This window comes from Candoia aspera, chromosome 1 (genome assembly GCF_035149785.1).
Source record: "Candoia aspera isolate rCanAsp1 chromosome 1, rCanAsp1.hap2, whole genome shotgun sequence".
Taxonomy (NCBI): Eukaryota; Metazoa; Chordata; class Lepidosauria; order Squamata; family Boidae; genus Candoia; species Candoia aspera.
The window spans coordinates 334,476,378-334,490,672 of NC_086153.1; the positions used below are offsets into that span (position 1 = coordinate 334,476,378).

General features: G+C 42.0%; 1 protein-coding gene across 1 annotated transcript in view; it reads left to right on the forward strand.

Moving 5' to 3' along the window:
- WDR18 (WD repeat domain 18) overlaps positions 1–14,295 on the forward strand; it is a 46,525-nt gene that overhangs the window by 15,155 nt on the left and 17,075 nt on the right. The window contains exons 3-7 of the mRNA XM_063290827.1: positions 141–274; positions 2,998–3,139; positions 3,762–3,905; positions 5,766–5,830; positions 6,974–7,098. Coding sequence (XP_063146897.1) covers positions 141–274; positions 2,998–3,139; positions 3,762–3,905; positions 5,766–5,830; positions 6,974–7,098 — 610 coding nt within the window. The remainder of the gene's footprint in view (positions 1–140; positions 275–2,997; positions 3,140–3,761; positions 3,906–5,765; positions 5,831–6,973; positions 7,099–14,295) is intronic.

Below are 14,295 nucleotides of genomic sequence, written 5' to 3' on the forward strand. Positions count from 1 at the left end.
CTAATAGAAACATTACTGTGATGAGTCTTTTGGCTTTCTGTGCTACGCACTGTTTGTATGAAATCTGCCCACTTGCAGGAGACATTCCAGGCCTGCCATCTCATCTTTTTATTTCTCCTCCCCCTCTTTTCTTGCTGCAGGTATCTAGTGGGAATCTACTTGCTATCCTGAATCGACATTATCAGGACTTAACGTGCTTGGCCTTCACAGACGACAACAGCCACTTTCTCTCTGGGGCCAAAGACTGTCTTGTAATAGTGTGGAGTCTTTACAGGTATTGTCATGTTCCCCGTTTCAATGTTCTGTTAACATCGTAACGTTTCACATGTCAATCCGTTTTCCCGTGTATTCCTGGCTTGCTCATTCCTGGTAATTTCCATTTGGGCGCTCTGCTTTGTTTTGGAACTTTGGAATGTATGTTTGGGTTTGCAATCCTACTCAAGGTTACTTTCCCAGGCGCGTGTAAAGGTTGCTAGCACCTGGGAGGGGGTGCGTGCTGACGAGTGCTGAGGGCGGGACTGGACTGAAGGCAAGGCTTTTAAGTTTGTATTTGGCACGCTTTTGCTCATTCTCAGCTTTCTCTGTATTTGCATACTATTCCTTTAATAAATCAGTTATCTTTAAGCCCGAGCTTGTGAGACTGAGTATTTGGGATTAGGCAACCATTACAGGTATGAACTGAAATGCTCTCCCACTTCCTGAGTCTGCCCACAGGATCAGCATGACTGCATGTATCAGTGCTCCTGCATGAGAATATTCTGTTGGGCACTAACATTAACATATTGAGAGCATCCTGACCTGTAAAGGAGCTGTGTTCCTCTTTGGTGCAGAAAGAGGTCCTCTGTTTGCAAGGCCACCTTCACAAATACCTGCAGCCAAAGGATGTCCTAGTTACCCAGCCCTGAGAACAGCAGCTCTTCTGTCTCAGAAACTTGGAAAGGGGTGTTTATGACCAAGGGAAATAATGCATAGCTTGCTTCGTGAAGCAACACGATTGTGTGGGTATTAACAGAAGGGTTTTCTTAAGCCTTACATTATATTTGTTGAGAATTATTTTGAATTACTGGTTATTTAATTATTAATATTTATTTAATTATTTTTAAAGGTATCTCTAAATTGGATTCAGCAAAATCAGATTATCCCCTGGTTAGTTTAAATGATAAGGCCGTATGTAGAATCAAAGTTTACATTCTGCAAAAAGACAAATAAGAATGTCAGTTTTATACTGATACTTGGGGAGAGAGTTGCGTTGGCCAGGATTTAGGAGTTACCTCTGCAGAATGCTCTCTTTAGTTATCATCATCATCATCATCATCATCATCTCTTGTTGCCCTGCCTTAAACTTTCCCACTGACTAAGCTGCACATTGTGTTAAGCCATAGTTTGTTTCTTGAAAAAATACTGTGGGTTGATATTGTGGAAAATAGCAGTACCCCAAGATTTGCAAAAGAAAAACACACTTCAGCATGTACCTGTGTGTGTGTGTGTGTGTGTTTTCGTGTCAGAAGCACCTACCAAGGCGCTTCTGTATTGAAAGGATTTGCTGGTGACATCACTGTTGCCCAGGGGGCGCCCAAGGGGGCTCCTTTCATGTCCCTGTTATTTTCCCACCGAAGTGGTACCTATTTATCTACTTGCGTTTGCATGCTTTCAAACTGCTAGGTTAGCAGGAGCTGGGACAAGTTGACAGGAACTCACTCTGTCACGTAGCTCACGCTCTCGGGTTTTGAGCTGCTGAGCTGCCGACCTTAATGGTCCTCTGACTCAGTGTTGTGCTATTCCTGCAAATTAAAAAAATGTGACAAATAGTGAGCCAGAGAAATTAAAGGCAGGAGATATGCAAAGATGAAAGGAAACCTAACTAAATTAGATGCCTCTGCATATCTTTCAATTCTTGCCAACTCTCATTGCACCCATCATATCTATATGCTGATTCATATTTGGCTTTTGTTCTGTAAACTTCTTACCTCTTATTGAGTCATGGAGAAAATCTATGTGGTTGCTAAGAGTTGACACTAACTTGAGGACACAATCTTTTTGAGTGTGTGCGTATTGCATATTCCTCCTAATTGGTAGGGCATGGACAACAGGATGTTAGCTTGTCAAATAGTCTCTTGGTTAGACATGCTAGCTAACATAGGACACTGTGCACATGCTTGGGGTAAAGACAGGCTTCAGTTGCAGTTGTGGCATTCTGGCTGGTCTTGTCCTTACTGTTAGTGGGGAGTGCTGTGTGTGTCATAGATGCAATTAAGGCTGCTCGCCTAGTCTAAAAAGCATAATGTAAAACCGTCAACTGAGTAGAGTACAAAAGGTGAGGAAAAAAAGACTCTTGTGGGTGGGAAAAATTCTCCCAAACATCCCAGTGTATTCTGAGATTATTCAGTGTCCACAGGAAGCTGGCAAACATTCCTTCCTTCCTTTAGTTGGATGTGGACATAATGATCTAAAGCATCCTTTCTCAACCTTTTGACCCTGAAGAAACCCTTGAAATATTTTCCAGGCCTCGGGGAACCCCTGCACATTCAGGCTCAAATATAGGCCAGAAGTTACAAAATTATTATATTTGTTGCATGTGTAGGCCTGTATAGATGCATTAACAGTGTTCCTAAATTAAAAATTTAAACTTGCCTCTTTAATGTGAAGTTGCCTGAATTTGAAATAATTTTTTAAATAAACTGTGATTGCCCAGGGAACCCCTAGTGACCTCTCGCAGAGCCCGAGGGTGCCACGGAACCCTGGTTGAGAAACCCTGCTCTAAAATGTCTGTGGAAGGAAGAGACAACTGGAAGAAGAGCCTACAGATTTAGACTTCATTAAAACGAAGATGCAGATAAAATGAGCAGCCTCTAATTATCTGGTCAATTGATTTCCACCTGAATTCCCTAACGCACGTTTTTAGCATTATTGCTTCAGTGGCTAAATGGTGTGTATATTTGCAGGGAGAGAGCAGCTCAGAATCTATCCTTGTTGTGTTAAAACCAATTCGTTTCTTAGCGTGCTACAGGTGGAGCATGCCCAAAGCCCTGAGCCCCGCCACGTGTGGTCACGGCACAGCCTTCCCGTCACAGATCTCTGCTGTGGTGTTGGTGGTCCCATGGCCAGAGCTGCCACAGCCTCTTTGGACCAAACAGCCAAGGTAAGGGTGCAGATAATAATACTCAGTTTGGAAGCAGTATTATGGATTGATTGATTGATTGATTGATTGATTATTCAAATTTAATTACCGCCCATCTCCCCCAGAAGAGGGACTCTGGGTGGTTTACAATAAAATCAAGCTATATTGTGGAAAATATCAGCAGATGCCCCAAGATTTGCTGCAGCTGTTTCCCTGAGGTTGGGGTACATAAAACTCTGTCTGGATTATAAGGCAGGAGCTTGGACAAAGAACAGCAGAAAACTCTGTGCTTAACACGTGAGCTTAATCTCAGAGAAAGGAACAGAGCATGGGTAAGTGCCAGGCTGGAGAAAATGCACTCATAAGAATTCATCTCCTTTTGTTCTTACTTCCCAAATCCTGTTCTAGAATCTCTGAAAAACAAGTTTTCTGTCTTTATGTAAAAGCCCCACTGTACTGCTATTTACATATTGTAAACCGCCTAGAGTCCCTCCCCGGGGGGAGATGGGGGTGGTGGTCATAAATTTGATAAATAAATAAATAAAATATGTAATGTGTATCATATTCATAGACTGGTACCAGGCTTTATTTTGTGTCATTATAGCTAAAAACTTGGTTAATCTGCACCTTTTCCCTTCCTCAGCTGTGGGAGATCTCTTCTGGGAACCTTCTCCTCTCTGTCGTCTTTGATGTGAGCATCATGTCAGTGACCCTTGACCTCGCTGAATACCACATGTTCTGTGGCGGGATGGATGGCTCCATCTTCCAGGTTGACCTCTGCTCCTGGGTAGGTCCCATTCTGTGCAGTACCTAACAAGTATCCCAAGTGCTTTGTGCAGTGCAGGGTGTGGAATCTGAGCCTTATTAGGATCTTTATGTTCTACAGAAACCTTTTGACCTTCAGGACAGGCATTGCTGTGCATGGATGCAAAAATGTTTTTTTAAAAAATTAAAAATTAAATTAACAAATGGCCAAAACCTCACAGGATTACCAAACCCTGTGAATTTTTCCTCTTCTTGCTTGAAATCTCATGATACAGTACTCTTCACTTAACAATCACAGATTGGGACCGGAATGTTGGTTGCTAAGTGAAGCAGTCATTAACCGAATCTGACCAAATTTTACTACCCTTTTTGTGGCGGTCGTTAAGCAAACCACATGGTTGTTAAGCAAATCACATGGTTCCCCACTGATTTTGCTTACCAGAAGCTGGCCGGGAAGGTCAAAAATGGCAATCCCGTGACCACGTGACACTGTGACATTCATAAATGCGAACCAGTTGCCAAATGTCCAAATTGTGATCACATGACTGCGGGCTAATGCAACAATCGTAAGTGTGAGGACTGGTTGTAAGTCAGGTTTTCAGCACTGTTGTAAGTCCAAACTGTCAGTAAACAAATGGTTGTTAAGCGAGGCCTACCTGTACTTGAGGTGAGGAGTGCAATCCCACATACTTTGCCAGATTTGGAGCATTTAAAAAAAAATCTTTAAAAATATTAATGATTTCTAAGGTCCTGAGGCAACCTTACAGTCATTCGCCTGCATCTTGGTGCTCATGAGCAGTGCATTGGCAGCTACTGATTTACACAGCAGCCCACAAAAGGTTTTCATGATAAGGAAAGAGTTAGAAAGTCCTTCCTTACATCATGACCCCAAAATGCCACATTTTGTGGGTCTGGTCAATCTGTAACCTCAGGAACAGAATGTCATCTGCCCAGATCTGTATGGCCCATGTTTTCTTCCCATTTATTAGTTATTTATTGAAGTGTCTATATGCCCACCCAACTCAAACTGTGTGACTCTGAAAAGAAAGAAAACCATAATTAACTAATACACTATATCTCATTAAAATGTGACTGGAGTGTAGCACTGTTATCTTTTGGACTTTGTGTTCCTGCAGATCAGCTCACCAGCACAAGGAAAAAACCACCTCCTGTTTTTGTTTTGTTTTGTTTTTAATGGTCATTGGTTCTTCCATAGCCTGGTATTTTCCGTTTTCCGGGGACCCTTAATTCTCTCTTGACAGAACAGTTTTATTCTCCTACCTGGTGGAATAATTGATTTTCAGGAAGGAAAGCAATGTTGGTAGGCAGCCTTAAAGTTACAGTCCCTCCTATGCCAAAGAGCTGGGTGTGAATTTCAACAAGAAGCCCCTGCTTCCTTCTGGAGCAACCATAGTCCAGTGCAAAATATGAATCCTGAGTACCTCCAGTTTAAAAGGATTAGGTAACAGATAAGAGGGAAGGTCTCTCTGTACCAAAGTACTGCTGCCTGAGCAGACTATAAGGAATATTTATTTATTATTTATTATTCACATTTCTATCACCACCCGTCTCCCCCTAAAAGGGGGACTCTGGGCGGTTTACAATAAAATTCACCTTAAAACCTCAACATCATAAAATCACCAAGTCAACAGCTACAATACTAAAATAATAAATAAATATAAATATGGAATCCAAGTGGGAAATCTCCATTCAGTAGAGAGAACTCTACATCACCAGCCACCCCCAGGAAGAGCTATTGCCCTTCCCATCCCAGGCGATATATAGTGGACTATTAATCTGGGAGGAGGTAGCTTCCCCCGTCTTACATTCCTGTTTAATTATCCAGGATGGCATTAAAATATAATTTCCCCCCTTCTCTCAGCCTGTGCAAAGAGAAAGAGGCTTTCAGTCCGAGCAGGAGAATGGGAAGATCTTCAAAGGACATAGGTGAGTATATTATTTTTTATGTTATTTGTCCTGAGCTGGCAAGAACTGATGCTTAGCCTGGACCATCATGGCTTCCTGTGCCCAAGCCACTTACGGCTACTGTGGGGATGAACAGTATAGCACCAGAATGTCTGTCATATCCCAAGATTGCAGGACCCCAAATAAAAACCAAAAGGCTGACATTTTTCAGGATGTTAAGAGTCTCAGATGGGTTCTTGTGAGACTTGAGATGAGAATGCCATAATCTCTCCTTGGACACACACACCATTGGGTGAGATTGCTTGGGGGGTACTGCCACCTGAAAAAATGGCAGTCCTTGGGGTGCTGGTTCAACCCCAGTTTATGAATATCATCAGCCTGGGCTGCTGTTCCCTTCTACCTTGATGAGGAATTAGAGCTGATCTCTGTTCCATCTTTGTCTGAGAAATAAGAGCAAGGTGGGATAGAATATGGTGCGTGTGATAGCAGTGACCTTTTGGGAGACTCAGAGATTCCATGAGTGGGTATCCCTGAGTGAGAGACCCCTCTCCATGGCAAGTACCATCCAAAGGGTTAAAAGGACTTTGTTGGGGAGGGGTGGAATGTGGGAACACAGACACCTCGAGCACTATTTCATCCGCTTCTATTTCTTAATAAAAATATTAATGACATTGATAAATCAAATCAAGGGTAAGTAATTTTAGACTACAGGTAGTCCTTGTTTACAATTGGGACCGGCAACTTAGTCTTTAAGTGAAGTGGTTGCTAAGTGAAACTGTGACTGAGCTTACAATCTTACTTCAGCTTTCCTTTGCTTTATAGACCGGTGAAAGACAAAAATGCAAGGATTGATCGTAAAGTTACTTTTTCATCACTGTCGTAACTGCAAGCAGTAGCTAAATGAGGCAGTCTTAGACGAGGACTTCCTGTATGGCCTTACAGGAAGTGGGGAGCTCTTCAGAATGTAATGTGATATTTTTTTCACTTTACCTTAGTTGTTGATGAACTAGGACCCTCCCCTCATTCTGCTGAGCAGGAGTATGGACATTTGGACCCAAATCCTGTTTTGATGACACCACTTTCTCTATAAGAAAGTGGTGTCATCACCACTTGAGAAAACATTGAAGAATCTCAAGTCAAGTCCCTTTCTTGTTCTTTCCATAGGAATCAGGTGACATGTCTCTCTGTCTCCAGTGATGGAAGCCTGGTGCTGTCTGGCTCACATGACGAAACAGTGCGGCTCTGGGATATCCAAAGCAAACAGTGTCTCCGCACAGTGAATTACAAAGGTCTGTACGTGCGTGTATGGATGCCTAACTTACCTGGGGGAGGGGAGGGGAGGGGAACATTAGGCCCTTGCGAACCCAGAAAGAGGTGGTGTTGGAAAAGAAGGGGAAGTTAAGCTTCTGTGCTTTTAAAATGGGAAGTTCTGCTGAAGCTTTTCGGCTCAAATATCTCATATTGTCATTGAGAGCGCAGGCAGACCTAATAGTTCCTGATAGTTGGAACTGGGGAATTTCTGGCAAGTGGAGGTACTCTGCCCTCTTGATTATAGAGAAAATATTTGGGGAAAAATAGTAGCCAAGAGTACATTTTGTTATACATGAGGACAAGGTTATGGTGACATTAGTAACCAAAATACAAATAATCTGTGGTAGCATGGAGAAAAGTTATACCTAATCGTGATTAAAATGAAAGATTAAAGCTTAGAAAGAATGATAGAAAGATCCATAGATTATTAATGTAATATTAATATAGAAGTAGCTTAGTCTTTTGACCTATTATTGAATCAGGATCATACAGAAATGTAGTTCTTCATCTTCAGAGTCTCCCTTTGAATCATAAACAAAGCGTATGGGTTCAGTTGCATAATTAGCTGAAATGATTGCTTACCAGAAAATTTGGACTTCTCAAATATATCAGTTTTCAAGTTGCAAGTTGCAAGTCACCTTTTTTTAAAAAGACATGCTAAACAGACAAGCTAATCAGCTTCATTCCTCCCTATGTTGCTTTTAAGAAGCAAATTTATAGTCTTTAAATGCAGTCAGTGCTTGAAAAGATGTGAGCATAGCCTGATGAAATCTCCCAAGGGGGGAAGGCTGTTTGGGTCATCAGTGTAGGTTACAGAATACGAATAATCGGGTTTGCAGTTTTTATTGCTTTCAACACAGCATGTATGTAACCTTGCCAATGACTGGCTCATTTGTCTCAGCTACCCTACCAGGTTCAAATGTATTTGTACCAGTTGTAAGGCTCAAAAAAGGAAAGCTTTTGTAAAAACCCAGATTATTAACTTCCCTGGTTCCCCTGAAGATAATTTTGAGAAATTCTTGGTGAACTTATTTGGAAATTTTCCTTGGGGAATTTTCTCCACTTTGGTGTTGGGGGGTGGGGGTGAGGAGAGAGATATCGTCCAAGCCGCCATTACTTTGCATCAAAGCTCTATTGCTGTATAAAACCTTAATGAACTTCCCGTCTAAGCCCACTGTTTTTCAGTTCATTAGCAATGCAACACGATTTACAAATCTTCTTTGTTTTGGCTCTTTAGAATGGCCTAAGCAATGCTTGAAACACTTGAGTTAGCAAAAGGGACATAACATTTGCTTGGCTGGATCTTAAATGCCATAATCTGACTTGATACCATAAATGCTTCATTGTGCTGAGGGGCTTGGTTGTTGGCTACACATCCAAGGTAAGCTGCTAAAGGGAAAGTTCTGCTTGTAGAAGAGGCACTTTCTCATGCTGGAGGTTGTAAGACTTTAAAAAAAAAAAAAAAGCCTGCCCACATAACAAGGGTGTAGTTTTGGAATGCTTCTGGGTTTGAGGTGGTTAACAAGACCCATCTCCTGGCCAGGAGTCCACTGCAAACATCTGGAACTTCTGATCTTGCTGCTTCTGTATGCTTTTGTTCTGTTTTTTTCCCCCCTTCCTTGACTCCTGGCAGAACTCGTGCCCTCCTGGTTTCTATCCCAGTGCCTTTCACCACTACACCAAACGGGTACTTTAACAGATAAATAGTGATGATATATTTCCCTACACATTAGCCTGCCACCCAGTTTAGGGCGGCCGTCTTGAGTGAACGTATGTTTTGTTTGTGTCTGGTGTGTGCTCCCTGATGACCACAAGAACAAGTCCGTGCCAGCCCAGAGTCCCTCTGGTGGGAGGAGATGGGCGGTGACAAATTTGATAAATAAATAAATGAATAAATAAAACTTCCTTGGCAATATTTTTCAGAAGTGGTTTGCCATTGCCTTCTTCCTGGAACTGGCCCAAAGTTACCCAGCTGGTTCCATGCCTAAGGAAAGACTAGAACTCACCGTCTCTCCATTTCTAGGCTGGTACTCTCTTGTTCTACCTTGACGTGCCCTTTAAAGGTGTGAACAGAGCAAGGAGAAGAAACTTGGGGAATCCTTGGTGCTCTCTGGGCTTGGTGGTTTTCTTGCAGACATTTCTGGCAACACTTCTGGTGTTGATTGCTGGCAAGGAGGTGTTCTGGTCTTTTTGTTTCTTTTTTAGCTTTTTAATTGTCTCTTGAATGGTATGTAAATTTTACCTCTGTGTGCCTGTTGATGGCTGACTAAGTGCCAAGCTTCCAGGAATTCCCTAGCGTTTTTTAGATTTAGCTTGGTCTAGGGTGCTCACAGTTTCCCAGTTGAAAGTATGGTTGAGGCTGTCCATGTGTTGTGAGATTAAAAGAGTTTTCATTGTGTCTCCTGACTGCCGGCTGCTGTTCGTGGATGTGCTCTGCTAGTCTTCTGACTGCCTGTCCTACATAGTGGCTGCTACAGTCCTTACACTGTATGTTGTAGATGAGTCCTGTTTTTTCTTCTTGGGCTACTGGGTCTTTTGGGTTACTTAAGATGCTTTGGGGGGCTTTGGTTGGTTTGTGTACTACAGTGATGCTGTGTGGTTGTAACAGTCTGTTGGTGGTTTCTGAGATGTTTCTGACGTATGGCAGTGTTATCCTTTTCATAGCTTGTGCTGGTTGTGCTGTAGTGGGTTGAGTGGTCAGGCACTTTTTGATAAGGTTGCATGGGTACCCATTTTGTTGGAAGATGCTGTATAGGCAGCCTGTTCCTTTTTTCTGGTGTTGTGGGTTGCTGCAGTGTGTTTGTGCTCCTCTGAATAATGTTCTTACACAGCTCCTCTTGTGAGAGGTTGGGTTGTTGCTTTGGTAATGGAGCAGTTGGTTGGTGTGGGCTGTTCTCCAGTAGACTTGCAGTTTCTAATTTGCCATCATTTCCTCTACTGATGAGGATGTCCAAGAAGGGATGTCCAGTGTTGTTGTTTTCTTCCTCCCTTGTGAATGTTATTCCATTGAAGATGATGTTGATGGTTTCATGTGTCTTCTTCCTTTTTTATTATGACAAAGGTGTCATCTCCATAACGGATCCATACTTTTGGTTGTATGCATGAGAGTGCTATCTTTTCTAGACGCTGCATTACAGTCTCTGCTATGAGTCCTGAGTGGAGATCCCATAGGTGTTCCTTTGACTTGTTGGTATATTTGTCCATCAAATTGAAAGTAGGTAGTGAGGCAGAAGTTGCTGAGGTCCATGATTCTGGGTAATTCACTTCTTTTTGAAGGATTTCCTTCTTTTGAAGGATTCCCTTTGAAAGATTCCCTTCTTTCTGAAACGTTGCACCTCCCCTTGCCTTGACCATTTGGGGGTTCTGTGCAAATTCAGTCCAGAAGAATCTGCACTGGAGAGGGTTAGAATAAATAGTGGATAAATCAGACAGGGACATGTTTGTCATAGGACTGTCCTAGCTGCTGAAGCAAACCAAACACCTCTTTAGTCCAGCATTCTGTTGTGGTGAGCTAATCCAGTAAGGAGATCCTGCTCAAAGCTCCCCCCCCCAACTTTCATCCTCCCCAAGTTGAAGTCAGTAATAATTATATGCAGTGTTCTGGTCCATCTCTTGAGTATGTAGTAGAGTGAAGAGCTGGGGTGTGGGGTGGGGAGACAAAATGATCTAGGACTAATAATACTGTCTGTGCAAATTGAGCATTTGAAGCTTTTTTCCCTCCATATAAAAAATGACAAAATTCTGTAAGCATGATAGAGGTTTTTATATATCTGACGTGGAGAACATTTTTCTGATTTGCTCTAGTAAATTTATGTTCACCATTCTTAGATTCAAACACTTCTAAGGTAAGTTACAAATGAAGGAAGTGGAAGTACATTTACAAAATCTCCATAAAAGCATCAGAACAGAAACCAGGGCACAGAACAAATCCTGGAGGTCAAGGCAATTGCCCATAGGGTAGTTATTTTGATTGGCAAGTAGGTGAAAAATAAATGAAAAAAAAGAAGCCTCTGCACAACTCACTGTTAATATAATTGCAGTCGATGCAAATGGGGGCTTTAAATTAGAGGTCAGATAAAATCCATGGTGGAGAAAAGATCCGTGGTGATCACCTGCGATAATTAACCATTCAGAGGGAATATTTAAATTAAGAGTCCAAAAATAGGGGATTATTTCACAAATAAATATTTAGGATGTTTCCCTTCTTTTTGAGAATCCATAGCCTTCATTCCAGCTCACAGCTGCTTTTATGCTGAAGGGACATCCTTCAGCTCAGAAACGGATAACGAACTTGGTGCCTAATGGAACTTCCATTCATTTTCTGATTCAGAAAGATGAAAAGGTACATTGGATGGCTGCTGCAGTTACATAAATTGAATTTGTACTTTTGTCCTAGCCTGTCCGATCACTGCTTGTACCTTCGGTGAATTACTTTACTAGTCTCTCCCACCACCCTTATTTATTAGCTTTACTTCGGCTGAGTACAGCCTCCTAACAGCTGGGATGGGTCGCTCCCTCACTGACCTTTCATCCAGGCAGGAACCTCCAAACTAGCTGTGAGGTTTCGCTGGAGTACAAAGCTGTTCTGGACCCAGCTGGTTAACTGCCTCTCTGGGATTTTTTTTTTTTTTTTTTTAATTTAGTGGGGTCAGGGAAGCTTCACTTTCCGTGGTTTATAACAAGACTCTTTCCCTCTTGCAGTGTCTAATGACTTTCCTCCTCTCTGCTTGCTGCTGAAGAATCTTCCACTGGCTGGCAATTGCGTGCTGTTGTCACTACCCTTGGGAAGTACACCATTAACATCCTTTATCTCAGCCTAGCAGAACATGAGATAAGCTGTCAGTGACAGCTCAGGCAGTGATACCTCTTTCCTTGGCGATCTTTGTGCCTTCTTGGAAATCCCTCGCACCCCACCCCTCAAAGAACCGCTTGGCTGCGTCTGTTCCATATTCCTAAATGCCCCCCAGCCTTCTACAGCATCAGCTTAGAGGCTGTTCTTGCAGGACAGGAGCCAAAAAACCCTCTTAGCAGAAAAAAAGACCCAGACAGTCCTAATAACAAGGCTCAAAGCTTAGCTGTAAGGCTTGTCATTTTAATACACTGCCAGATCTGATAGTATCTTTCTTCCACCAGGCTCCCAACGGATCTATCTTAAGGTTTGTTTAATACGCATGGGCTGGGTTTAAGCATTTGCTTGTAGGGAAAAAAAAGTCATTTAGATTCACATCAAATCAAATTCTTAATTTATGATCCGAGATGAGCAGTAGAAACAGCCAAATGAAATCGGATAAAAGGAAAGGAAAGAGAAAAGATTGCTAGGTTAGATTTGATGTTAACTGTTGCCTCGTTTTAACTGCTGCAACAATAAATTTGGCTACTATGTAAGTGATTTCATGATTTGAGTCTGAAGGTAAAAAGGTGGATGTAAAAACCATCCATTCTCCCCAAGTACACTTGGTAAAAGAGGGGTTATGATGTCCTTTCAAAGATTCTTATAAAAGTTGTAGTAAAATAGGGCATGTTGAATTGAATTGATTCCCCAGAGTCACAAAGGCAAATGCACTGAGACTGGGAAATATTGGCATACCTGCAAAATAATAGCATGGATGGAAGGATGTTCTGCCTGGCACCAATAAATCCTTGCCTGAAGCTAGAAGAAATAAGGATGCATAGACACTGTGCAGGTTCTCAGGAGCCTATGTCTTGCATACTTCTGGGGTATTGAGGGAATGAGTTGACTTCAGATTGATCATTCAGCATCATCCCATCTTTGTAACACCGACTTTTTGGCCTGAACGTAATACGAATGAAGTTAATAAGGAATCTGCAGGCACCCAGATGTTCTGAATTTCTGCTCTACCACCTTTGTCCCTAGTGAAAGGTAATTGTCAGCTAAGACTAGCGGTAGCAACCCTGTAAGGGGAAAAAAATCTGAACTTTAACCAGTATACAACCAATAGCCACCATGCCCTATGTTCAATTTTGGGCGAACATTTAGATTCATTTTCTTGCACTGAAACTAAGGCCATGGAAAATTACTGAATTAAATAGGCCCGATTTTCTGTACGTTCAAAACGCTCACCACATGGAAGCCTGTCCGCTGATTTTCTGGATGAGTCATTGCTCTTATCTAGGGATAGGTAATTCTCTCACTTTTCTGAGAAGTTCAATCACTTCCAGGGTATAGGTGTACTAGAATGCAGAAAAGTCTCCCAGTGGTCCCTGTTCTGAAGTCAGTGCTCTGGATTTTTCTCTTTCCAAATAGGCAATTTGCATAAAAATTAGGATAGGTCCTCAGCATTGCATTTTCTCAGCTTCTGAAGGTGGTAGGCACTCCTGATTTATTCATTTGTTATTTGTTATTGATTTATTTTATTGATTTATAAATTTATTCACCGCCCATCTCCCCCTCATGGGGGACTCTGGGCGGTTTACAATAAATTATTGAGCTTAGAAGGCTGCCTAACTCCATGAAGACACTAGGAGGCGTACAACATTAAAAATAGTAAGAATAAGAAAAGAATGATGTGCATCCAGAAGAAGGCATTCAGTGATACTAATAGATAAAATCCTATAAGGGGCTCAACACTCACCCTAACCCAAGGCTTGGGGAAACTGCCAGCTCTTCAGAGACTTCTTTAGTATTGTCAGGATGAGAGCCATATGGATCTCAGTGGGGAAGCTATTCCAGATGAAGATGTGAAAATACCACTAGAGTGAATAGGGCAAGCATTTTCAAACTTTTTTGCATGCCTGTGGAGTAAAATGGAAGCCTTGAGCCTGGCAAAGTCCCAGTGATTCTCAGATGTTGGGACTACAGTTGCTACCTTCCTCAAGCACGGTGCTCAGGATTGATGAGAATTATATTTTGGGGACCCGAGGCTGGAATGGAGTAGAAAAGAATATTAGTGAATCAGATACAGAAAATCTCCAATAAAAAGCATTTGTTCACAGGCAAGTGGAAGAGAAAAGATTGTGGGAAGAAGAGAACCCTACAGGTAAATTAAGAGACAACATCCTTACTCTGAATCTACCCTGGTATTCAGTGTCACCCTATCAGTAGAACTCAGAGCCAGGAAGGGCTATAAAATTGGGGGTATTACAGTAATAAGTTATTTGTTAATTCTTAAAGTCATAGAATCAGAGTTGGAATGACCACAGAGTGATGGTCTAGT